Source organism: Cynocephalus volans, chromosome 10 (genome assembly GCF_027409185.1).
Source record: "Cynocephalus volans isolate mCynVol1 chromosome 10, mCynVol1.pri, whole genome shotgun sequence".
Classification (NCBI taxonomy): domain Eukaryota; kingdom Metazoa; phylum Chordata; class Mammalia; order Dermoptera; family Cynocephalidae; genus Cynocephalus; species Cynocephalus volans.
Window position 1 is genome coordinate 39,730,920 of NC_084469.1, and position 27,161 is coordinate 39,758,080.

General features: G+C 41.8%; 1 protein-coding gene across 4 annotated transcripts in view; it reads left to right on the plus strand.

The window, feature by feature from the left end:
• Positions 1-395: 395 nt before the first annotated feature.
• The window catches only part of ARHGAP44 (Rho GTPase activating protein 44), a 171,424-nt gene continuing 144,658 nt past the window's right edge, over positions 396-27,161 (plus strand). For all 4 annotated transcript variants that reach the window (XM_063112890.1, XM_063112887.1, XM_063112888.1 and 1 more), the window contains exon 1: positions 396-803. In XM_063112890.1, coding sequence (XP_062968960.1) covers positions 751-803 — 53 coding nt within the window. In that variant the 5' untranslated portion in view covers positions 396-750. The remainder of the gene's footprint in view (positions 804-27,161) is intronic.

Below are 27,161 nucleotides of genomic sequence, written 5' to 3' on the forward strand. Positions count from 1 at the left end.
ACCTGCTCTACCTGGTTCAAAATCTGCCGTAAACTCCTGTGCCCCACGCTTAACATTAATCAGGTGACCTTATGCAATTTCATGAGCCACATACCTGAGAGCATTAATCTTCCTCCTGTGAATTCAGAACAGTGGTGCCTCACATTCACTAAAATACAACAAGACAACAGATGCTCACTTTATCTGCTGTTGTATCTTGCTTCCACCTGGTCATTTTTAACACAGGCAATCGTTTTCCTTACTAGAACGCTAACGTGTAAAGCCGCAGGCGACCCCGCCTTCTCCCACCTGCTCACGCACTGTCCCTGCAAACTTTGGACCGAGGAGAGGTGGGCGCGCGGCGCTAAACTACAAGTCCCAGCATGCACGGCGCTCTCCGCACAGGCGCACAGGGACCACCCGGCCAGCCGGCCAGCCTGCCTGCGGAGACTCCCGGGTCCCCGCGCCGGACTGGGGCTGGGGCGGGCAGCCCGGCGGAGCGGGCCGGCGACGAGGGCGGCTCCGGGCGTTGCTATGAGGGCGCCGCGACGCGAGTGAGGAGGATGCGGCAGGAGGCGGCGCGGCGGAGGCAGGAGTAGGCGGTGGTGCCCTCGGGAGGCAGCCGCGCGCGGGCCAGGCGGCTCCCGGAGGCTCTGCAGTGCCGCCGCCGTCGCCCGGGAGGCTCCGCGCGGGAGCCATGTAACCCTGCGGCGGGCTCCGGGCTGCTCCGTCCTCCCCCAGCTCCCGGGCTAGCGCGGCAGCGGGGCCACGATGAAGAAGCAGTTCAATCGCATGCGCCAGCTGGCCAACCAGACGGTGGGCAGGTAGGTCACCCGCTGGCGGCCGGGGGACCGGCGCGCGCCCGTGAGGCTGCATCCCTGGGGCGCGCAGGTGATGCAGCCCGCCCGGCCACCTGGCCGGCCGCCCTCCCCGCCGCCGCCCGCGGTCGCGACCCCTCCTCTCTGAACGTCCCAGACCCCGGAGCCGTCCTCGCCGGCTGCCTGCTGCGCCGGGGCTCCGGTTGCCAAGCGCGAAGCGTGACGCATCCTTGACCCGAGTCCCCGGCTGCCCCTTCACCTCGTCCTGCCCGCCTTGGCCCGGGACTCCCCTCTCCCCGGGTCCGCGTATCTTCTTGGAAACAGGTGTTTGCTCCGATCGTGCTGGAGGCGGCCGAACCGCAGTCGGTTCTCCGGAGACCCCTCCCCTGCTCTCCCCTGCGCCGAGTTGAGGGCTGCTCTGGGGGCCGGGGGAAGTGCTGGGCCTGCTCGGCCTGCCCCTCCCGCCGTGTTTGTGTTCGGGGACTGTGACTGTACGAGATTCGGGATCACTTTCCTGGCCGGGTTTCTTAAGGCGTTTGTTTGGTGGTGGGGAGAGGGTGGGCGGTGGGAGGGGCGGGAAGGTGCTGGTGGAATGGCGCTGCTGTCGGCTTGGTCCTAGGACTGATTTCAGGAGGGAGGGAGGCGGTAGCAAGGGAGGCCCAAGTCCTCTGGACGATGAGATAAACAGAGGATCGCAGCCAGGTAGGGGAGGGGGACAGAGGCCCCACCGTCAGGAAGAGCCAGGCCCCAGGAAAGGGCAAGACCCAGCCTGCTGTCATCATGGTGAAAATGGGCTACATCTGGGCTAGTGTCTCCAGGAGCGGCTCTGCGGGATGCCAACATCTATTAAGGTTACATAAGGATTCTGGTGGGTCTCTTCCAAGCTAGACATTCTCTGAACACAGGATTGTTAGGTAGAGGGGATTTTATTTTGTGGAACTCCTGCTCCTGGGGAGGGAATTCCCTTGCTTCTGTGGCAAAGGATTTCAGGTATGCAGCTCTTAAGCAATCGGAGAGCAAAGAACCCAGCCTTGGATGCAATTCAGGTGCAAGCTCAACACATCGATGACTCTCCACCAGGTTTATCAAGAAACCAAATACCTTTCTTGGGTTGGAAGTGGAGCCTGAACTGGCACCTGGTAGGAAGGGGGTGGGGACGTCCCTGGGGAATAGGGGACATCTAAACTCCCGTCTAAGCATACTGCCCTAGTTACAGTGGGCATTCGAGGGCAGGGGATGGGATGGCTTCTTATGCTTCCAGGGACTCCAGATGGTTTCCAAGTAACAATGTCTAAAATTGACTTAGATTCATTTTTCTTTCCCAAACACATGTGCTTTAACATGAGGGGGAATTTATGAATAGTGGAGTCAGATTAGCCCAGATTTCTGGCATGGTATTGCCACAAATATAGCCTCACGTGGACTGCCTTTTCATATGTTGCATGCTGAGATGGTGTTTTTCTGGTACTCGACCTTTAAGGGATGACAGTCAAGCTGACCAGTCTTTAGTGTCTTGGCTTCTGCATTACCCTGCAGGTTGGCATCTGTCATCACATCAGACCAACCAAGTGATCTGGAGGCCCCTGACACTAGACTTGGATATCTGGTTTCTCTTGGTCTTGGGGTTTCAGTTCAGTGCTAGAATCTAAATGTTGACAAAATGTTTATGCTTTCTCCCGGGCCTTCCTGACATACAGCTCTCCTGCCTTTTTTCAGGACTTGTTTTTAAGAGGTAAGATTTTTGAGCCATGGACATCATACCTTATTTTTCATCCTCATCCACAGAAAGGAAGTTGAGTTTCAGAAAAAGTGGTCTTACTTATTGAGAGCAAGCACATTCTTGAAAGTCCAAGCAGCTGGTCACCACAAGGTACTTTCCATTTGTTTGGGACTCTGGTGGATGTTGGCGAATGGATGAATTCCATCTCTATCAGAGAGCGTCTATTGTGTCATGCATCGGGTAAAGGGAGGGCCAACCTATATCTATTCTGATGAAATCCAGAGTGAGCCTTTTAAAGCACAAATCAGTTCATGTTACCTTGCTGCTTAAAAGCCTCTGATGGGGGCATCTCATTGCACTTAGCATCCTAAGTCTTGCCAGTGACCTATAACATCAGGCCTGATGTGGACTCTCTTTGTCTGCCCATACTCATCCTATTCTAACCTCTCTTCATTCACTGAGCTCCAGCCACATGACCCCTCCTTGCCCCGGCACACCAAGCTCATTTCCATCTCGCCATTTTCCCTGCCTGGCTGAGGATGTACTCTGCTCACATGCCTCCTTTCAGTTCTTAGCCCAGAGGCCTTTAAGACGCCTTCCCTCCCCCAATGGCTCTCCAACCCATCATTATCCTGTTCATTTTTTCATAGCACTCAGCACTGTTTGAAATACTCTTATCTGTTATTTCTGTTTTCTTGTCTGTCCGCCTCCAGTAGAATGGACTGATTACTGTCGTATGCCTAGTGTATATGCCATGATGCCTTGTAGACAACTGATGCTCAATCAATGTTTATTGCCACGATTAAAAGAGGTACTGTCAGATCCATGAGGCCAATTGAAAGGAGCAGTATTTCCTGAATCTTATTGAGAATGTTGTGAGTCCTGATCCTATGTCTGTTGGAGTAAAAGGGCCAGAATTTGCTTTTTTATATCTTAAATCAGTAGAAGCACAAAGGATTGGAAGCACTTCATCGAGTTGCTTTAGCAGGCGGCTTGATTCTGTCCTTGGTGTTTTGAAGTAGTGACTTCCCTCTGTCTCTGGGAGGGAAGGCTAAGAGAGGACTTGATTTTTCTCTCCCTCATGGCGCCTTACCTGCCTGCCTTCCATAAGTTGCAGCTTCTGGAGTTCTTCAGAATAGAAAACTGCTAGAGATTCACTCAAGTCATTTTAACAATGTAGGAATTGCCCTACTTAAATGTCCTCTGTTGGGGGTCTAGTGCTTTCTCTTGAAGTGCTCTCACATCCAAGGAGTAGCGAGGGCCTCAGTGACTATGAAAACAGCTGGTAAGACGCATGATGTTTAACTGGGAAGAGTGTCATCTTCTCCCTGGTCTACTTCTCCAGGCTTTGCCCATCTTCCTTCTGCTTTGAACCTTCCCTGTCTGTCCCTTCACTTCAATCCATCCCTTGAGAAGTAGTCCCCGGCCACCATGTGCCTAATGGTGAGGAGCACTGGCTTTTCAGTGGACAGATTTGATTTATTGCTCCCTGACTACGGAATCTTGAGCTTAACTCTCTGCACATTAATTTCCTCTCTGCAAAATGGAAATAATAAGGATTGCACCATGGTAATGTGGTCATGGTGGTCATGATGACATGGGATTACCTGTGAAAAGTGCCTAACACTGTTCTCAGCACTAGGAAGTGCTTAATAAATGGTAGCTGCAAGTATCTTTGGGCCAATGTCATAACTGTTATTGGATTGCATGCATTATGGTATGCACACATTCATTGATTTGGTAAATATTTATTGGGTGCCCGCTGCGTGCCAGGTACTGCTCTGGTTCAGGGAATATTACAGTACAGAGCAATCAGAGTCCCTGTTCTCTAGGAACCTGCATTCTAAAGGCATGTTATAGGTTAAACTGTATTGTGATTTTTATCTTTTCTCATTCATTTTCTCCTCTAGACTTTAAGGTGCTTGGGGCAGGGACAGCTGCCCTAATGCTTGGTATATAGTAGTTTCTCTAAAACTCTTTGGCAAGTGAGTGAGTAAGTGGATAGATGATCTGCATGTTCCAGATAAGGGAGTCTTGTGGAGTAGTTTACAGATGGGGAAAGTTCCTGACACAGTGCTGCTTCAATTTCGTGATGGGAATGGGTGTTCAAGGGGGTGAGGAACAGTTGCACCACTGGGCTTGGGAAGGATAGCGCAAGATTTAAGTGAGGATTTAGTTCATATCTGCTTTACGGCACCACTTTTTACCTTCAAGAGAGTCTACTGGTTGCTGTGGTGAGAATCATCCCGAAAGGCATAGAGTATTTTTCTTGGAAGTGACATTTGGTTTATGTTGAGTGGAACAAAACCCTGTGCTGAAATTTAGCACTAAGAGAAAGAGAAAATGGAGGAAGTAAAATTGGCAGCTTACTCTGGCAAGGAGGATTTTTTTTTTTTTTTTTATTCTGCACAATGGGGGTTACAGTAGCCCCCTCGTCAGAGGCTGTCATCAGGTTGAAGGGAGCCTGGTCCATCAGAAGTGCTCCACACATGGTTTATGTGGTTCACTGCCATTTTCTTCTTCTGCTTGCCCATTCACTTTTCCAGAAATGTTAGTCTCCTAAATATAAAGGGCTTCTTAGAAATGGATTCCAATGGGCACTGCCAGTAATAGCACACCTGGGGTCTGTGCTCTTGTGTAAAAAAACGTCTGATGTTCAAGGTGTCTCAGAGTAGGCAAGAAGCTGTGGATGCTTGGGAGGAAGTAAGGTTGGTGGGATTGGGATGGATTATGTGCTTCAGAGGCTGAGTTGCGGGATGAGGGCAAGGTTTTGTCTGCAGAGCCCTGCTTTCCATTCCTAGACTGCTCAGCGTGCAGCACTGAGCAGGTTTGGTTTCTGGTGCACAGCCTTGCTGAGCATGGCTGCTGCTGTATGCCTCTCCAAATTCCACTGCAGAGGTCCAGGCATCAGCTGGCGCTTCAGAGCTAGATGCTGAGGCTGCAGCAGCCTCCAGGAGCACTGGCACCACAGGCATTTTTGCCCAGGCCAAAGAAGCCACAGCTAGTGAGGCTTTTTTCCTTGAAGGTTTCTCTGAGACACGGCCCTGCCCTTTAGCAGGCCTCCTAAGATCCATGACCTAACCAATAGGACATCAGAGAAAAGTCAGAACCAATTCCCAATCAGTCATTGAACCGCTTTGTTCTCTCCCTGCTGTTTCCCTGACTGTGAGCTGGACCTGTCAGTTTAACACAGGCACAGCCTCGGGCTTCCTGTAAGCCCAGCAGGGCTGGGCAGACCCAAACCTGTTCCCCAAGGAGCATTATGCACCTTGCTTAAGGTCTCAGAGCAGAGTCCATACCTCCTGGGGTGGTATCTGTGTGAGAGAGAAAAGAATGTACTAACCCATTGACAACTGAGCTAGTAAATCTGGACAGGGTATTCTTTGCTTGTGTCTTCTAAGACCCTTACTGTGTGGGTCTGTGGGTCTCACTTTCAGCTGGGCTGCTCTCAGCAGTCAGCCTGAGGCTGACTGGATCTCCTGCAGAATTCTGTTTTCCCAGACCTGCAAGTCACTGTGAGGAAGCCATTCTCTTAAACAGCAATTAATCACTTCCCCTCCCACTTTGTCTCCACCGAAGAAATTTATCAACATCAATTGGTATTTTTTATGATGGGTGATAAAGACCATTTCTTTTCCTCTAGGAAAAGTGAATTAGTAGCCATGTGAATACAACAGTCATTTATGCTTGCCCTTTTAGAGAGGATTAGTAAGTATCCCTTTTATTAATAATCAAGAGCAGCTTATTTCAAATGCTATTTCGATAAAGATGGCAAATAATAAAATTATGCTTCAGCTCTGCGTTGAGGTAGTTGTAGGTCAGGGAGAAGGTGGAGGGGAGACAGCAGGAGAGGGGCCCTCCTCTCAGGCTCTGGGCACCCTAGTGAGCTGACACCTGGAACCCCACTGCCTTTGGGAAGCTTGTGGCTGTCTAGCAATTTAAAACTCTTCTTTCTGTCCAGGAAGCAGATGTTTTTGCTTTCATTTTCCAACTTTAGAGCTTATTTTTAGGATAAATGTTTATTTTCCCACAGAATTCGATTTACTTTTTTTAACTTTCTTTTTGGTTATGTAAGTAATATTGTTTATTGTAGAAAATTATAAACTTATGGATGGGCAAAAAGAAAAAAAAAAAAGTAACCAAAAATCTCACTACCTGGAGACCACGGTTTATATTTTGGATATAGTCTTCTAAGTTTTTAATAGGTATATATATATTCTTTAAAAAGAGTAGAGCTCATACTATGTATACTATTTTGTAATCTGTTTTTTTCCTCTTCATATTATACCTTGAATATAATCCCATCTCTGTAACTATGTATCTGTAGAATAATTTTTCAAGGCCATATGTTGGGAAAATAGAATAATTTAATCAGGCCCCCTCGCCTTAGGGACAGTTGGGGGTGGTGCGGAGCATTCTTTGTAAACGAGTTGTGTGCGGGTGGAGTTAGCGTGCTTGTGCGGCTGCACGGCTTGGCTGAGTCTGCTGTGTGTGGCTATGCTCTCCAACCTATGGCTTCAAAGGACCTTTTTGCCAGTTACCTGGCTCATAGACCTGTGTGTGAGGGATCTGGGGACCCAGCCCGGCATGTGAGGGGTCTGGGGACCTAGCCTGGCATGTGAAGGGTTTGTGACCCAGTCCGTGAATGGGCTTGAGGGGTCTGTGAGTTCCAGATCCAGCCCTAGCCTGACAATTGGCATAGTTGGTGCGGGATTACAGGCAGGTAAAAGAGCTCTACACCATATAATATTCTACTGTGATTAACTGATTTCCTTTTGCTGATTGGTAAGCAAATAGTTCTCACCGATTTACTTTCCTAGGATGAAGTCTTAGAAGTGGAATTGCTGGTCTAAGAGAATATGAGTTTTTAAAAACTATGTGAGTGTATATTTTACATATATATATATAGACACACACACATTATTTTCTCATCCTCAGTAGAATTGTCCATTTCTTCTGCTGAGCCTGAACAGAAACCTCTGATTTCACCTCTTTTAATCTGTAGTGAGCTTGAGCATTTTTATGTGTCTTGGACATTTGTTGCCTTTTCTAAATTGCCTGCATCTGTCTTTGCCCACTTTTCTAAAGTCATGTTCACAACTACTTCTTAGTGATTTTTAAGTAATTTAAAATATATTAAGCATATACATGCCTTATCATATGCCACATATAGCTTATAATTTTTTTTCTTTTTAAGTTTTGTTTTACGTTTTTTTTTTCTTTTTTGCCATATAGAAGTCTAATATTTTGTGATCTTAAGTCTGTCAGTTTATGGTATGTGCTTCAATGTTATGTTTAGGAACACTTTTCCCAGTCCTAGATTATATAAATGTTCAGACATTTTCATTACTATTTATAGTACTTTTATTTTACCATCAAATCTTTAATTTGTCAGTCATTAATTTCAGCAAATGACATGAAGTTTTAGGTATCACATTTCATTTTTCTTTTTCTTTTTTTAAATTAGTTACCCTGCTATTAAATTGAATAGTGCAGTTCATACCCTCTGTATTGAAATATCGTCATTATCATGCACTAAAAGATTTTATCTACTTGTATCTATTTCTAGGATTTCTAGTGTGTTTCCTTGACCGGTCTGTTGGTTCTGGCAGGAATTTGAGATGCGCTCGGATAAGCAGTGGTAGGTTAATCCTTATGGTGAGACCCCTCGCATTGGGTGGAGGAGCAGTAGTGGTGGGTGGGGTCCCTCATCTCAGCTTCAAACAGGGCCCCTCTTTGGCTTGGTAATTAGAACTCAACAGCCTTTGCCTAAGGATCTTGCTGTGCCTGAACCACAGCAAATCTCCACATTGCTCCCTTATGAAAGAAAGTTGATCACTTTTTTTATGGTTATGTTCAATTGTTTATTTTCCCTTGGTATTTTTAAAAATGTATATATTAAAATGGGGAAAATTCATGTTTTTACAATATTGAATATAATAGGAATTCTTCCCATCTGGGAATAGAGTACATTTATTCAAATCTATGATCCTATAAATTAGTTTTTGTCTGTTTAGGTCCTACACAATTTTGCTTTTATCTTTAGGGAATTTGTCATTGTTGTTACTGTAGCCTCAGTAATTAGAATCTTTTGTTAAGTTATATTTTCTCTTACTCTTTATTGCTGGTGGGAAAGTTGTGAATTTTTATATAATTATCTCAATAGTCACCTTCAAGAACTATCTTATTACTTTTAAATCCTTTTTTTAAAAAAAATTGAATCTATGGGCTTTTCCAGGTAGACAGTCATATCTTCTGCAAGTAACAATTTTATATCTTTCTCTCCATTGTTTATACTTATTTTCTTGTCTAATTAAATTATCTAGAATTTGTAGCACAGTGTTAAAATATCGTGACAATATGTGAGCATCTATATTTTCTCATGAACCTCAGTTAAAATGCTTGATAGTTGGTTTCAGAGATTTTGTTTTTTAATCATCTTGCCTATTGCATACTTTTATTATTTTGCTTTGAGTTTTTCTTTGACATCGAAGTTAAATATGATTAACTATTTTTTGGCCTTTACAGATAATCATAATGTGGCTTTTATCCCTTTAATTTATTAATATTCACTCAATAACTTATTCCATAAGTGCTTATTGAGCACTTGCTATGTCCCAGACATTGTTCTCTGAGCTGGAGATATATTGCTGATAGAATCTCTACCCATAAGGAGCATGTGTTTTAGGTGATTGAATCTCAATAGATGTTCTAGTATTGAGCTGTCCTTGCTTTCGTTTGACTGTGGTTTATTAATTTTTTTTCTGTACTTCTAGATTTAATTTATTATTGTCCTGTTTAGGATTTTGGCATTCAATATTCATAAGTAACAGCATTTGGCTTTTTTCTTTTGCCTTACCTGCCATATTTGATAACAGTGTAAAATGAGTTGGTCTACGTCCTTTTTCTGGTGAGAAATGGAATGGTGAGATGAGAAATTATGCATTCTTTGAAGGCTGAAAAAAACTTTTCAAGGACATTTTTTGGATGTAGTTTTTTGACAGTTATCCAAAGTTTTTAAATGGTCATTGGACTATTTATGTTTTCTATCTTGAGTCACTTTGAATAACATATATTTTACAGAAAAGCATCCATTTTGTTATGATTTTAAACTTTAATAGAATCTTTGTGAATAAAGAGTCATATTTCTTTTGTCATTTCTAATTTGCATTTCTTTCTCTTTTTTCCCCTTGACTAGCTTTGCCCCAGAGGGTTCTCCCCCTGATTCTTTACCCCCACCCTTTAATGAACTGTTAGGTGTAATCCATTCCATTTGGATTTTTTTCTCATTAGCACTTGATCAGTGTATTTTTTTTCTTGTACATTCTATGTTTTTAATTTTCAGATTTCTTCCTCCTGATTTCTTTGGGTTTACTTTATTCTTTTCCCCTAGTCTTCAGTTTTCCGTATTGTGTTAGGATAGGTTAGGCTCTGCTATGGTGCTGAGCTCTGGAATCTCCATGGCTTAACATAGCCAAAGTTTATTTTAAGCTCATGTGAAATGTGATGTGAGTCAGGGGACTCCCAAGGACAGTCCTCCTCTACGCGTGATTCGGAAATCTCGTCTGTATCTGTCATCTCCTTCTCCACCCAGTCTCAGTATGTGGCTTTCAGTCACTGCTGAAGGTGAAGAGAGAATATAGGGATGGCAATGGTCTGGAATTTACACAGGTCACTGTGTTCACATTTCATCGGCCAGTAGTAGTGACAAAGCTCCGCAGCATATGGCTGGTGAGGAGGGAACCTCTACCACAGTTAAATCAGCAGGAGCATTCTCTCTCCTCTTCCACTGCCTGTAATCTTTTAAATCCTTCTAGTACTTTCCAGTGCCCCCTGCTCTGCCCTTCCCTTCAGTCCACATATGAGAAGGTCGTTCTTTGTCTCCATCACGGGAGGGTGGCTATAGGAATTGGGTCCTCCATAGGAATTGGTCACATCCTTCAGACGGGAGCATCTTCAGGACAACTTCTCTCTTACTAAAATATCCACTGCCTCTCATGTCAACATTAATTTTTGATTTTTTTTTTCTTTTCAAAGCCCTTCTTGCAATGGGGAGAAGAGTTATGAAGAGAACAGAAATTCCCATCCTGCTATACTGGAATAATGCCTACTTTATGGGATTGTTATGGGATTATTGCAGGGGTTAAAGTAAGATAATGAAATATGCTTAGCTTAAGCCCTGGTTATAATAAGCACTCAATAAATTACAGTTCTTACCACCATTTCTTGCTGTGCTGTAAGTCTCTTTGACACGCAGCATTTATGTTGACCTTGTTTATATTGCTAACTACCTGAAAATTACAACTTGACATTGATAACCCATTTATCTTCTTTTCCCCAATCAAACCTCAGTTTTCTGTCTTTAGCCAGGAGCATGAGTGAAGGAAATACCTCAAGGGATTAGCAATTGTAATGGCTTAATAGTTACTGTCTCACTCAGGTCAGTCTAGGTTAAGTTGCTGTAACAAAAAAGAAACAAACCCAATCTCAGTGGCTTACTGCACTGGTTAGTGGAGGGGTAGGAGCAGCCCTTCCAGGACCCAGGCTACCATAGTCTCTGTTCCACACATGCCTTTGTGTGGCAGGGACAGTAAATGAGGATGTGCTGAGTCACACTCTGGCTCCTAATGTTTCTTCTGGAAGTGACACTTCTACTCACATTTCATTGGCCAGAGCAAACCACCTGGCCACACCCCACTCCGGATGGGGCAGGGAAATGCAATCCTACCCTGAGCCTGGCAGGAGGGGAACCACAGAAGCCACATCTGCGTCACCTGTTGCCAGGAACTGGGCTATGTACTTTACAGGCATTATTTTAATGTATTGATTGTGACATCTATATGAATTGGGTGCCATTTACAGCCCCATTTCACAGATGGAGAAGTGGAGGCTAAAAGGGCAGAGTCACATTTGAACTGCTCCTAAGGAGGTCAAGCACAGCAGACTGCTCTCTCTAACATTGTTATCTCTGCAGCCTCAGGGTCCCTCAAGTTACTTCAGTTTAGGTGGTTTTAGAAATGCTAATTAACTGCTTCTGACTTGAATAAAAATAAAAATGTCACATTCATTTAGGAGAATGGAGTATTTTGTGTGTAGCCTTAACCGCAAGGGGCATAAAATGACATTTCTGCCAATAGAATATTCTTCACTTTGTTTTCTTTTTGCAGTTTCAGCAGAAAGGGTAAGAGAGCAGGAACAGTAACCTTTGAAAGTTCTTTTCAGCTCTATGTTGAAAGAAAGCAGTTTCTATATCTGCAAAAGCCCCTAAAACCTCCTATGTAACCTATTACTAACAGGATCCAGACAACATCCAGCTAAGAAAAAAATGTGAAAGGTGGACAGAGCTTTGAGCACTAACAATCCATGCACACTGTTGCCTGTGCAGATACGTGTGCACACTTTGTTTTCATAGATGCCGTTTACTAGTGTGTGCTATGACAGACACTTGTGCCGTACCAAACAGACCTCAAAACAACTCTGTTTCCCCCATTTTCTATGCAACTCTCAGAGCAGGTGAGCGCTGTGGCTGCTGGTTGCGCAGTTGGTGAGGAAAGTAGCTGGGATTTGCTTTCAGACCTTCTGTCTCCAAGGTCGATGCTCTTCGTGGCTATACTTTGATGACTCTGCAGTACAGGAAAAAGTGGAAAAAATTAAATGTCTAATATTCATGGAATGATTAAATAAATTCTGGTACACAGTTGTAACTATGAGGATACTTCAAAAAGTTGGTGGAAAAATGGAATTAAAAGATAATACAGTTCTTTCCGTGAACTTTTTCAAGTACCCTTGTATTTTAGTGTTTTCGTAATATTCAAAAAATGTTTAAGAGCTGAGAGAAATGTTTAAGATAAGAAAACAGGATGCAGAAGTGCATACGGAGTTGAGATTGCACAGTATTTTTTTAAAATTGCATAGAAAAGACTGGAAGGAAATCAGGAAAGACTGGAAGGTTAAGCATGCAGTGTTTATCTCTGGGTAGGATTATGAGTGATTTGATTTCTGCTGCTTGTACTTTTCTTTAACTTCCAAATTCCTTAAAATAAACATTTTATTAAAAAAATAAAAAAAGAAAAGGCTCTCAGGATACAAAACAAAGTGGGAAACTGTAGTAAGAATTTCTTATAATGATATTTTAACTTTGGGGTCCTAAAAGGTCTAAATACAAATATGTTTGAAATTCTCTTGGGCTTTGGTTTCAAACATGGGAAACCTCTTATCTTCAATGTTCTGAAAAGGACGTGATGTCAGATCTCATTTTATAGGATAAAATAGTCTGCTACTAGGAAATGATATGCTAACAGCCGTTTAAGTCATTTCTGCTAATCTTAAAGACATAATATTTTGAAACTTGGTCTGCATGACACATAGCTGAGGACTAGTGATTCTCCCATTGTCAGTTAGAATTCTCTGATTGTATCAGCTGAAATAGACTTTGACTAATTTAAGCATAAAAAGGGGTATTGGGAAGGGTGGGGGTAGCTCACAATTCAAAGGAAGAGCTGGACAGTGCAGCCTGAGAGTGACCACAGGACACTGTGCTGCAGGGTTACAGGACGGTCTCTTCAGAGGACACCAACAAAAGGGTTGCTTCACTATTGTTTTCTGTCATTGTGTCACTCAGGTGATTCACAGAGGATTGGTTAAGTTTTGGTCATGTCACCTAACCATCCCTTAGGGACAGTGGGAGGACAGGAAGTTCTCTTGATGACAGTCTACAAAGACAGCAATGGGGAGAGGCAATTTGCAAAAGGAAAATCAGAGACTCTTGTCCAAAGGACGGGGAAGGGATGATGACATTCAATGCACCCAGGTACTGACCAGTTTCTCTAACCATTGACATCAAAGAATTCAATTTGGGCATCACCCCTTCTAGTCTCTCCCCATGGTTTCTCCTTCCTTGTGCATCCACAGCACTCTGCTTGTTCTCTTGTATCACTCACTTCATACTGGTATGAGTTCCACTTCTGTTGGTTCTGTTTTCCTCACCAGCCTGGAAGCTGTATGTGTTTGCAGGGATCAGGGCTTCCTTGCCACTTGTCCTGTCTGTGTCGTTATGTGCTTTGCAAATATCAGGAGCACATCCTAATCAAAAATATGGAGATGAGGTGGTATTTGCTTCTCTGCAAAGTGTCAAAGATAGTTTTTATTTTTTATCATCACTAAATTGAGATTTTCCTTGTATCTGTAGGCTTACGATCATGCCTTCATGATCTCCAAGGTTTTTCATACTAGCAAAAATCTGAGATAGCTTTAGAATTAGTCCCTAGTATATTGTCTTTAACTCCGAGGTATGATTCTTCATTCTCTAGCTGTACCTATGCCATTGTATAGTCATACATGCCAGGAGGAATGTGTAAGGCGTGACAGCTTACAGAGTAAAGACATCGTTTATTAAACAGATATTTATTGACCATCTACTTTCACAGGTTGGGTCCCTGGAAAGCATATTCTATGAATAACATGCAGAATGTATATTCGGGAGTGCTTTTAGCATCAGTACCTGTGGAAGGGAGTGAAAGGAAGCAGGACTAGGCAGAGGGAGTTGAGCTGTGGTGCAGTCTCCATGAAGGCCTCAGTTGGTTCCATGTTAGGGATGAGTTCAGAATTGTCCTGAGTTAGAGAGAAGCATCTGAGCCTTTACACTTCTGCGTTGATCAGTCATTGATGTGGGCTTTCCCTGGAAGATGGTCTGACCTTTAGCCAAAGCAGTGCCAAAGGGCTGATAGCCAAGGGTGGTCATTTGGCCAGTATTCCTAGCAGGTAGGGAATAAGTCCTTCATCCTGAAGGGTAATCTGGTGTCCACTACACCTGCTATGTGCCAGGTCCTCTGCTAGAAATACAAGGGTGCGTAGGAAAGCAGGTAAGCAGGCCATTACAATAGAGGTGGTATCTTTGATGGCAGATGGGGTATTCCTGGTGTGAGGAGAAGAGAATGGAGTTTGGCTGGAGTGGGGATTGGGAAGATGTCAGGAGAGCTGAGAGCTGAAGGATGAAGCATTGTTAGCAGGCTGTGGAAAGTGGGAATGGCATGCATGAGTGCCAAGGGATGTAGAGTGTGTCTCTTTTAAGGAAGTAAAATAAGTCCTTTATGTTTGACATATCCTTGGGAGTGGGAGTAAACCTTGTAAATAGGATGACCATCTTATTTATTGTCCAGACCATGACATTTGTAAGAGTTGTTACATAATTAATAATTCTGGGAACAGCAGGTGGAAACCTGGGAAAAGCATATGGTCACTCTACTTATGGGACATGATTAAGCAGATTTGGATTCTATCCAAGGACCAATGGTAAACTACTGAGTGCCTATTTGGCCTCTCCCTAGAGATTTTGGGTTATGAGCATGGATTCTGATGTCAGATTCCTATAGGTGCATATTTTGGTTCCATCACTTACTAGTTGTAAAAATCTTGGACAAGTCACTTAGGTTTTCTAAGCCTCAATTTTCCTATCTGCAAAATGGGGATAACAATAATTCCTGTCTCATGTTAAAAGATAAACTTAGGCATATTAAAATTTTGATGAGTTTTTTGAGCATTCAGCAATTCAAGAATTGGGCAGCACCAGACCGTCAGCAGTACAGGGCTCCACCAAGGAGAAAACTTTTATATAAGGTGTTCAAGGAAGCAAGACAGAAAATATTCGATTGTTTAAAGTGGAAAGTCCCTAGTTAGAGATTAGTTGGCTGCTTCTTGATTGGTAAAGTCTCTAGTTATAAGCTACTTGGTGGTTTCAGATTGGTTAAGCTTAAGCTTCATTATACTATTTACATTGAGTTGGGTTTTTTGGTTTGCTTACATAGGAACCCAAGGTGCTGGAGCCATCTCAGCCTAATGGCTTCCCAACTAATTTTTGACACTTATTTTACATGAATTAATACACACAGAGTACTTAAAATAGTTCCTGGGATGGAGTAAATCCTCAGTGAATGTGAGCTGCTGCTGTTATTATTTTAAAAGGTGTAGCAAGGTCAGACCTGGGTTTTAGAGTGATCACTCAGGATGCAGAGTAGGCAACCAGATGGAGGGGTGCAAAACTGGTGCCAGGGAGACTAGTTAGGATATGAGGGTGTTCAACAGGAGACTAGTTAGGTAATCAAAGTGAGATGATGGTCATCTGGATCAGATTTGTGGCCACAAAGAAAGGAGACATGGAGAGGTTCCAGAGATAAGATGTTGGACCACGGGGCCTTGGTGGAACTTGAGTAGCAGGAGATAAAGCTGCAGCTGAAGCTGGGCTTGGGCAAAGGGTAGACTGTTGTGCTAGTCACTGAGAAGGAGCTGGTGGGAAATGTAAGGGGAGAAGTCCAGCAGGCAGCTGAAATGAGGGTCTAGAGCTTGGGAGAAAGGTCTTGGAGGTGATGGAGGTAGGAATCATCAGCAGGTGGGTGGAGTTGGAGCATTGAAGTGAGAAGGGTGCTGAGAAGAGAGGAGGGCTGAGAAATGGCCTGTTAGGGGTATTAGAAAATACTAGGTGATGCAGAAGAGAAGGGAATACACTGGTGGCTCCCATTGTAGCTTAGAATGTTACCCATAAGGGAAGTTTTTGCTCTACCATTATTTTTGCATTAGTTTGCTAGGGCTGCCATAACAAATCATTGCAAACTGGGTGGCTTAAAACAATAGACATTTGTTCTCTCACAGTTCTGGGGTCTACATGTCCAAAATCAAGGTGTTGGCAGGACCATATTTTCTCTGAAGGCTCTAGGGGAGAATCTGTTCCATGCTTTAGTATAATAAGGAATATCTTATTCTTGTCCCCAGTTCCTGGCACAAAACTTCAAAAATCCTTGGGATTTCTTGAGTGATAGGAGTGTCTTTCTTATGCTAATGAGGTGACTCATGGCAGGAGGTGGGGTGGGGGTAGTTGCCTAGATAGCTTCAAGATGGGGGCTGGTCACCAGAAACACCAACCGTGTGAATAAAGGACTGGAACTCTGGGCCAGCCCAACCTCTGGGGATGGTCAGAGAGCTGGAGATTGAGTTTAGTCCTGTGGCCAGTGAGTTATTCAAGCCTGTGTAATGAAACCCCATATAAAAACTCTGGACACTGAAGCTCAGTAGAGCTTCCTAGTTGGAGAACATGTTGATGTGCTGGTAGGGGGATGCACCCAGATTCCACAAGGAAGGGCATGGAAGCCTGTGTACGCCTGTATATGGTATCTGAATTGGGGGCAGTCTTGTGAAGTACTTTGTCCTTAACTTGTTGGTTCTGTGTTAACTCTGGGAAGTTAGTGTCAACATTGCATTGTAGGGCACCCAGTTGGTATGAGAGAATAGTGTCAGAACAGACATACCTTTCTCTTAGCTTCTGGTGTTGGCAGCAATTCTTAGTGTTCCTTGGCTTGTAGGCACATCCCTCCAATCTCTGCCTCCATCAAGTGGTGTCGGTCCTGTGTGTCTCTGTCTCCATGTCTCTTCTCTTCTTATAAGGACACCAGCCATATTGGATTAAGGGTCTACCCTACTCTAGTACAGCCTCCTCTTAATTAATTGTATCTGTGGCAACCCTGTTTCCATCTACGGTCTCATTCTGAGGCTCCTGTGTTGAGGGCTTCGTATCTTCTGGGGGTTACAATTCAACCCACAACACCCACGAAATGCACATTTCTCATTCCACAAACTGTTTTTTCAGCCTGCTTCATGTCAAGCTCAGTGGTGGGGGCTGTGAGGCCAAAAAAAATGAGTAAGTCAGTGAGCTTGCCCTCAGGGGCTTATACTCCAGTAGGAAAATCAGACATAAAAACACTGCAGATATTTTGAGGCTGGTTTTTACTTATGCCCGAAGATGGTATGAGATGCTAGAATGATTGGGAGGACAGAACAATCAGTTATGGCTTCAGTAATCAGCCAAGATTCAAAGAACAAAAGATGATTTAAGTGGAATTTTGGAAAAAAAGCATGGGATTTTGACAGATGGAGAGGAGGGAAAAATATAAGTAAGGATTTGAAGATCACCAAGTGCACTACAGCAAACAGAACATACAAACCTAGGATATGGATCTGGATGTGTATTGGATTTATTCCTCAAAAAATTATTAGCTCCATAAATAGATTATGAGACATCCATAGATAGAATGTGATTTGAATCTGATCTAAATGCACCAATATGCAGCCATCTCCAAATTATACTGACAGGTGAAAAGAGCAAGATGCAGAACATCATATATGGTATTTGACCTAATTTCTGTAAAATAGTATGGGGGCAAATAGTCTTCCAAACGCATATAGTTAGTGTGCTTGTAAATGCATAGAACATCTCTGGAAGAAAATAAAAAATTGCCAACAGTGCCTCTGGATGACTGGGAACAGGGAAGAGGAGAGACTGCATTTCTCACTGCACAGGTGTGCTAGTTTCAGCTCTTTTAAAACAAGTTACTATTCTAACTGAACTTATTTTTGCATTTTGAAATACCTCATTTCTCTTAACAAAAGCCTCGTACTTGGAGAATCACAATCATATTATGTTCTGTAAAAGCCCTTACTTATCTGGAGTATTGCTTTTATTGATCTGCTCGCTAAACAGTGGCAGGTCCCATGCACACATGCCAGGGCCCTTGGTAATTTGACCCTGGTTTACCCAGACTTCCTTACCTCCCTCTATTGGCCCGGGCTGCACTCAGGCTAATCTCCTTAGAGCTGCTCTGTACCATCCTGCCCATACCATGTCTTATATTATGAATGTGCTTTGCATGCTATAAGGAGCTGCAGAAATAACTTCATGGTTCAGCATGCACACACACATGGTTACGGGAGGTCTGGTCACCCACCACCAAGACCCACCATGGGCAAGTTACTCCCAGTCTGCTGCAGGGAGGCTGATGTTTCTCCTGGCCCATGGCAAGTACCAGTGTAGAGTTGGGACTCACTTACTCCAACTTTCTCCCATGGGGCTCACCAGCCACCTTAACCTTATCCCTTTGGAGTCAGATTTGGGGATTTCTTAATATTCAGAAGAGCAGTCACTTCCTTTTCTATCAGGGCTATGGGTTATGTTTTGTCTTTTTATTCCTGGCTAAAAGCGTAATTATCTACAGCAGTGTTTTTCAGGCTTTCTTAATCAATGCCTCTTTTTGATAAGCCTAAAGTATGTATGTTCTTTTCATTGGGGTTTTTCAGATTCTGACCCTCCCTTGGGTGGTGGGAGACATGCCAAGTCACATACCCATTCCTGTCATTGTGCACACATCTACGGAGCTTGTTTGGTAACTTTTCTGGACCTTGAGCTGATATAGATTAATTCCTTACTTGAATTCATGCCAGAATGAAAGATGATAAGGCAACTCAAATATAAATATATATAACAATATATGTATTGTATGCATATGCGTATGTGCATACAAGGCTATTTCAAAAAGTTTGTGGAAAAATAGACTTAAAAGATAATACGACTCTTTCCATGAACTTTTTGAAGTAACCTCGTGTATATATATGTGCACATATACAAGCCTACATATGTTATACCCCAGTATGCATATAACAACTAGTTTTGATGGTTTTAATCCTTCATGTCTACCTGACACATTTCCCCCAGGTACTGCTCTCGCTATTCTCTGTTCCTTTTTATCTCCTGCTTGCTTCTTATTTTTATGCTTGATTTATTCTTTCTCTTTACCTTTTGTTAAAAATGTCCTTTACTTTTCACACATCTTGAAGTGGTAGATATGCTGAATTATGGTTAACTGTTGGGGTCAGTTTGTTATGAGAAAACCATTCAATTTCCTTCCCACTCCCCACACCCCATCCCACCCGCATGCAGTATGTTGGGAACCCAGGTTTCATTTCCAGTGAAACCCCTCTCACCTGCCTTTATTTTCCATATCTCCTGGTTTTACAGAGAAGAGAGGACAAAAAGACTCTGCTACCAGTTGTTATTTTGATTTTTAAAAAGATCCTTGTTTTGCCTTTTTTGATTCTCCCTAGTCTCCTGGGATCCTGTAGAATATAATAGAGGAGGGAAGAAAGGTAGCGTTCCTCTAATAATTATCCTTTCGGCATTTAGAATGTGTAATCTTATACACAGGTGCCTATTGTATTTCCTTGCAAACATACCCCCTTATGCCCATTCTGTGAGGGAAATAAGCAGTTTCCCCTCATAGTCAGTAAATGTTTATTGTGTTCAGTACTGGGAGAAATACAGAAATAGTTGGAGTAGAGAACAAGACAATGTAGTATATAACAAAGAGATAATGAGTAAAAGATCTGAAGGATTTTGGGTGGAGGAATGGAATGGTCACTGAGGACTATGATAGATGTATAAACCATAATGCAGTTAGAGCCCCCATGACTCCAACGTGTAGGAGAGTAAACCAGTCGAGAGAAAAATACATTTGCCCCAAATAAAAGCAAATAAGTGGCAGTTGAATCTAGGCACTGCCCAGTTCTGAACTGGCCAGAGGGTGGTGTGTCCATGGGCCAGATACAAATAACACTGCAAAATTTTTGAAATCTCTCTTATCCTTTTATTGCTTGAGAAGCTTCATGGAGGAGGGGGAACTTGAAAGTCACCCTTTAAGATTAGTTCAGAGTTAAATAAGGAGGTGAGCAGGCAGTTTGTAGGAAGGGAACCAAGTACAGAGAGGTGGGAATAGATTTTGTGTTTCACAGTCAGTGGGACAGGTGGACCTATTTAGATGGAAGTAGGTATTGTGGAGGTTGATGGAAGGTCAGATATTGGGGAGACTGGACTTTGGAGAGCTGCAGAAGCTGAGCATGGGACTTGAGATGTGATCTGTTAGGTACTGGGAGTTACTGAAGGCAGCTGAGAGTGTGATTACAGGTGTGGTTAAAACAAAACGGAATAATACTCGATATGCAGTATACTGGGTGGATTCAAAAAGGGGAGCCTAGAATGAAGAAAGCCAGCAAAGAAAATGTCAAATAGAAGGCAGGTCTGGTTCAGCCTCTGGATTTTTTGGTATATTTGGGTGATGAGGTAATGGTTTTCTTTGTTCTCACTTTTCTTTTATTCATCTTGAAGCTGTGAGCCTGATTAAGGAAGATGATCTTCCCCAATTGAGAAGGCAGAAAAGTAACCATACCCCCCTCTGCTAAAACTGCTGCATGTGGTTTTAAGCTACAGGGGAGGAAGCTTTAAAATTAATTTGAGTAGAATGTGCTGAGACATTGTATAGGGTAGGAATGTGATATATTCATATCTACCATTCTAAGGATAATAAATAAGTCATAAAAAGTTTTTGAATATGATAAAAAGTTACAAAAACTGGAAAGAAGCTCTAAATTACCATATTTTCAGATGTGATTGTCTATGTAGAAAATCCCCGCAAATGAATAATTAGAATTACTAAGAGTTTATCATATTTGCTCAATTCAAAAGAAAGGTGGAGTGGATATATTAATATCATATATAGTAAACTTCAGACCAAGGAAAATTACGTGGAGAATGAAAGATATTGCATAATGATAAAAGGTTCAATTCACACACACAAAATAATAATCCTACATGTATATGCACCTGAGAGCAGAGGTTTACAATACATGAAGCAGAAAGTGATAGAACTGAAGGGAGAAGTAGACAGATCCACAGTTATAGATGCAGACTCAACACTCCTCTCTTAGTTATTGATAGACTTAGAACACAGAAAATCAGCAAGGACCTGGAGGAGCTGAACAACACCATAAACCAACTGGGTCTAATTGACATTTATAGAGCACTTCACCCAACAGTAAGAGGGTACATATTCTTATCAAGCACTCATGAAACATTCACAGAGTTTGACCATATTCTTAGTCATAAAATAAATCTTAACAAATTAAAAAATATGAAATCATATGAAGTGTGTTCTTTGCCTATAATGGAATTCAACTAGGAATCAGTAGAAATATGACTAGGATAGCCCAAATGTTAAACAGTACACTTATAAGTAATCTATAGGTCAAAGTGTACATTTCGTGGGACATTAAAAAATATTTTGATCTAAATGAAAATGAAAATATACACAATTTGTGGGATGTAGCTAAAGCATAGAGATAATTTAATAGCATTAAATGCTTATGTTAAAAAAGAATAATAGTCTCAAACCAATAATCTAAGCTTCTACCATAAGAAAATAGAAAAAGAAGAACCAAGTAAACTCAAATCAAGCTAAATGAAAGAAGTAATAGATGATTGGAAATCAGTGAAATAGAAAACAGAAAAAACATTAGAGAGAGTAAATGAAACCAAAAGCTGATGTTCTGAAGAGATCAATAAAGTTGATCTAATCAGACTGACTAAGAAAAAATATGAGAAGACACAAATAGTACAGTTGTCCCTCAGTATCCACAGGGGATTGGTTCCAAGATCCTTCACAGATACCAAAATCCACAGATGCTCAAGTTCCTTATATAACATGGCCTTTGATCCATGGTTGGTTGAGTCCATGGATGGAGAACCCATGGATACAGAGGGTTGATTGTATCAGGCATGAAAGGGGATATCACTACAGACCTTACAAGTCATTTAAAGGATTAAAAAATACTACAACCCACTCTGCACATAAATCAGACAACTTATGTAAAATGTACCAATTCCTTGAAAGCCACGAATTACCAAAACTACCTAAAGAAGAGACAACTTATCTTGAAAAGAGATAACTGGAATAGTCTTATATCTATAAATAAATCAAGTTCTTTTTGAAAACAAAACTCCAGGTCTAGGTGGTTTTGCTAGTGAATTCCACCAAACATTTAAAGAAATAACATCAATTCTACACAATCTCTTTCAGAAAATAGAAGAGGAGAGAACACTTCCCACCTATTTTCTGAGGCCTGTATTTGATAGTAAAACCAGACAAAGACATTACAGAAAAAGAGAACTATAGCCAATAGCCTTTATGAACATAGATACAAAAATCCTCAAAAATATCAGCAAATCAAATGCTGTAAATATATAAAAAGAGTAAAACACTATATCCAAGTGGGATTTATCCCAGAAATGTACAGTTGGTCCAATATTCACAAATCAATGTAATCTCCCATTTAAAAATGACTGAACAAGAAAAACCATATGCTCTTATTAACTGGTAAAGCAAAAGCATATGACAAAATCTAATATCCATTTTTGATATGATATCTTATCAAACTAGAAATTTAGGAACTTTAAGGGGAATATAAAAAACAACAACAACAACAACAAAAACTATGGCTAATATCATATTTAATAGTGAAAGACAGTGAATGCTTTCCCCTAAGATTGAAATCAAGGCAGGGATGTTCTCTTTTACTTCTTCTGTTTAACCTTGTAGTGGAGATTCTAATCAATGCAATAAGTCAAGAAAAATAAATAGACACACAGATTGGACAGGAATAAATAAAACTGTCCCTATTTATAGATGACATGATTGCCTGTGTATAAAGTACTGAGAAATCTATGATAATGCTTCTAGAACTAATACACGAATTTACCAAAATCTCAAGATGCAGAAGCATATAAAAGTCAATTATATTTCTATATAATGGCAGTGAACAATTTAGAAAACTATATTTAGATATAAATGTAGCAAAACATGCAAGATCCACGAACTTCAAAAAGTTTATGGAAAGATTCATATTATATTTTGATTCTATTTTTCCATGAACTTTTTGAAGTACCCTCATATGCTGAAAACTACAAAACATTGAAGAAAGTATGTAAAGACTTTTAAGTGCAGAAACATAGTATACTTTAAGCAAGACTCAATCTAGTTATGTCAGTTCTTCCATATTGATCCATAGGTTTAATGCAATTCTATCAAAATTTCAGCAAGATATTTTTGTAGGTACAGAGAAGCCGTCTCTAAAATTTGTATGGATAGGTGTATTATTCCATTTTTGTTGCTTATAACAAAATTCATGGAACTGGGTAATGCATAAGAAAATGAAATTTATTCGCTTACAGTTTCTGAGGCTGGGAAGTCCTAAGTCCATCTGGTGGTGGTGACAGCCACCCAGGTGTCTCACATTGCAAGATGGTGAGAGCAGAGAGAGCAGAGAGACAGTCTCTCCTCTCCTTTTAGAGCCCTCAGAACGATGCCTCTGACCACCATTTTTAATCCATTCACTATGGTATGGTCCTATAATCCAATCACCTCTTCAAGGCTCCCCCACTCAATTACCATAATAGGATTTCCACCCTCTTACCAGTCACAGTGGGGGCTAAGTTTCTAATACGTGAAACTTGGGGGACACAATTCAAGTTTCAGTGAATTTTGGGGGAACATAATTCAATCCACTACATTCTGCCTCTGGTCCCCCAAAACTCATGTCCTTTTCACATGCAAATACATTCATTTCATCCCCAAAGTCTTGTTTCAACTTAAAAGTTCAAAGTCTCAAAGTCCCATCTGTGAAAACAAAACAAGTTATCTACTTCCAAGATACGATGGTAGGACAAACATAGGGTACATATTCCTGTTCCAAAAGGGAGAAATAGGCCAAAAGAAAGGGGTAACATGTCCCAAACAAGTCTGAAACCCAGCAGTGCAGGCATTAAATCTCAAAGCTGGTGAATTGGGTACCTTGACTCCATGTTTGATGTCCTCTACTCCCTGGTGTGGGGGTTGGGTCCTCAAGTCCTTGGGCAGTTCTGCTGCTATGGCTTTCCTTGTCCCAGGTGATGCTTTAGCTCTTGCAGGCTGGGGTTCCACTCTGGTACCCCCACAGGTCTGGGGTCTCCATGGCAGTCCCGCTCCTATGGCTCTAGTAACATGGCACTGATGGGGTTTCTCTGCTGCAACTCTGACCCCACGTTTCTACTCGGCATTGCTCTAGCAAAGGTTGTCTGCGGTGACTCTGCCCCTGCGACAGATCTCTTCCTGGGCCCCCAGACTTTTCCATACATCCTCTGAAATCTGGGTGGAGGCTCCCAAGCCTCCACAGCTCTGGCTTCTGCGATCCTGCAGACCTAACACCATGTGCATGCTGCCAAGGCTTCCGGCTTGTGTTCCAAAGCTGAAGGTCTAGCCACACCTGGGGCCAATTTTGCCACAGCTGGAGCAGCCAAAGCAGCTGGGGTGCTGGTGCTGGAAGCAGCTTCTCGAGGTGGCCCTGGGCAGCAAGCCCATGGAAGGCACCTCAGGCCTGTTCCCCAAGACCATTCTGTCTCCTTAGGCCTTTGGGCCTGAAATGGAAGGGTTGGCCCCAGAGGCTTCTGCTGTGTCTTTTGGGCCTTTTCCCCTTCTCTTGATAATCCCTTTTTTCCCCACTAATCTTCTTAGCACCATTGGCTTTTTCTTCTGAAAATGCTCTCTGCTTCTCCACCACATGACCAGGCTGCAATTTTTTAAAATCTTTATGCCCTGCTTCCCTTTTAAATTCTGGCTTTACATCATGCCTTTTCTGCCATAACTCAGTATAGACTGTTACAAGTAGCCATGCAGCTTCCTTAATGCTTTGCTGCTTAGAAATTTCTTATGCCCGATACTCTGGTTCACAACTCTTAAGTTCTAACTTCCACAAAGTTCTAGGGCATGCACACAATGCAGCTAAGTTCCTTGCTGGTTCATAGCGAGGTTGAGCTTTGCCCCACTTTCCAATAAACTCCTCCTTATTTCTATCTGAGACCTCCTTAAAATGGTCTTTACAGTCCATATTTATAACAGCATTCTGCTCACCACCATTTAACCAGTGTCTAAGACAGTCCAGACTTTCCCTTGTCTTTTTGGCTTCTGAATCCTCCAAACTCCTCCAACCTTTGCCTAACACCCAGTTCCAAAGTCGCTTTCACATTTTCAGGTATCTGTATAGCAATACCCCACTTTTCTGATACCAATTTTCTGTACTAGCCCATTTTGGTTGCTTATAACAAAATTATGGAACTGGGTTATTTATAAGAAAATGAAATTTATTTGCTTACAGTTTCTGAGGCTGGGAAGTCCAAAGTCCATCTGGTGATGGCGACAGCAACCCAAGTGTCTCACATTGCAAGATGGTGAAGCAGAGAGAGCAGAGAAAGGGACAGACTCTCCTCTTCTTTTAAAGCTCTCAGAACCACAACCCTGACCACAATTTTTAATCCATTCACTATGGCATGATCCTATAGTCTAATCATCTCTTCAAGGCCCCACCTTTCGATTACCATAATAGGATTTCTCACCCTCTTAACAGTCACAGTAGGGGCTAAGTTTCTAACACATAAAACTTAAGGGACACAATGCAAGTTTCAATGAGTTTTGGGGGGACATAATCCAATCCACTGCAGTAATCAAAGGAGGTAGTATACTCACAACAATTCTGAAAAAGAAGAATATAGTTGGAGGGATTGTGCTACATACCCAATTTTAGCTTGTGTTGTTGCTGTTGCTTTGTGGGTGGCTGGCACAGGGATCTGGCCAATTTTAGTAATTACTGTAAAGTTACTGTAATCAAAACTGTGTGGTATTGACAAAGACATATGGAATGAAAAGATAATATGAATCTTTTCATGAACTTTTTGAAGATGTCTTCTACATTTTGATCAATTGAACAGAGTAGAGAGTCCAGAAAAAGACCCACAAAAATATATCTAATTGATTCTGGACAAAGGTGCAAAGGGAATTCAATGGAAAAAGGATTATCTTTTCAACAAATGGTGTTGGAACAATTGGACTTTACATAAATCAAATCATATAGCAAGTATTCTTTTGTGTCTAGCTTCTTCCTCAGCATATTATTTTTGAGAGTCATTCACGTTGTTGCATGTATCAGTAGTGTATTTCTTTTCAGTCCTCTTTAGTATTCCATTTCTCAAATATTCCATACTTCGTTTATCTGTTCACCTGTTGGTGGACATTTGGATTGTCTCCTGTTTTGGCTTTTCTGAAAAAAATATGCTATCAATTATTCCTGAACAAGTCTTTTTGTGAACATCTTTTTATATGGATAAGTACTCTGGAGTATAATTGCTGCATCAATTTTATAAGGAACTGCCAGTTTTCCAAGATGTTTGTATCCTTTTATACTTCTGTCAGTTATGTTCAATTGTTCCATACCCTTGTCAATGCTTGATATTCTTCATCTTTTTGATATTTGTCACCCAGTGGGCATGTAATGGTATTTTATTATGGCTTTAATTTGCATTTCTCTAGCAATTAATTATGTTAAACACCTTTTTATGAGTTTATTGAACATTTGGATATCTTTTTTGGTGAAATGCCTGTTCAATCTTTTGCCCATACCTAAATTGGATTTCTTTATCTCTTCATGATTGATTTGCAGGAGTTCTTTATATATTTCGGATATGAGTCATTTGCTAGTTATATCATTACTGGTGCTTTCTCCCCAGTGTTGCTTGCCTTTTCACTTTCTTAATGTTTTTTGATAAATAGAAGTTTTTAATTTTGACAAAGTTCAAGTTATCACTTTTTCTTTTATGGCAGTAGTTTTTGTATACTGTTGAAGAAATCATTGCCTAACCCATAGAAGAATCCACTTCAAATAAGTCTTTGAGTGTGTTGTAACATAGGAGTCAATTTTCTCTTTTTTCTAGATGAATGTCCGTTGGATTTCAGCATCATTTATTGAAAAGCCCATCCTTTGCCCATGCTGTTCTTTATCACAGATCAACTGACAGTATACATAGGTCTGTTTCTGCAAGTGTTTCTGTTCCATTTTACTCATCTTTTAAATGTTTTTAATAGTCTTTTTAATCCTTGTTGAGTTGCACGACTGTCCTGTCTTGATTTGAG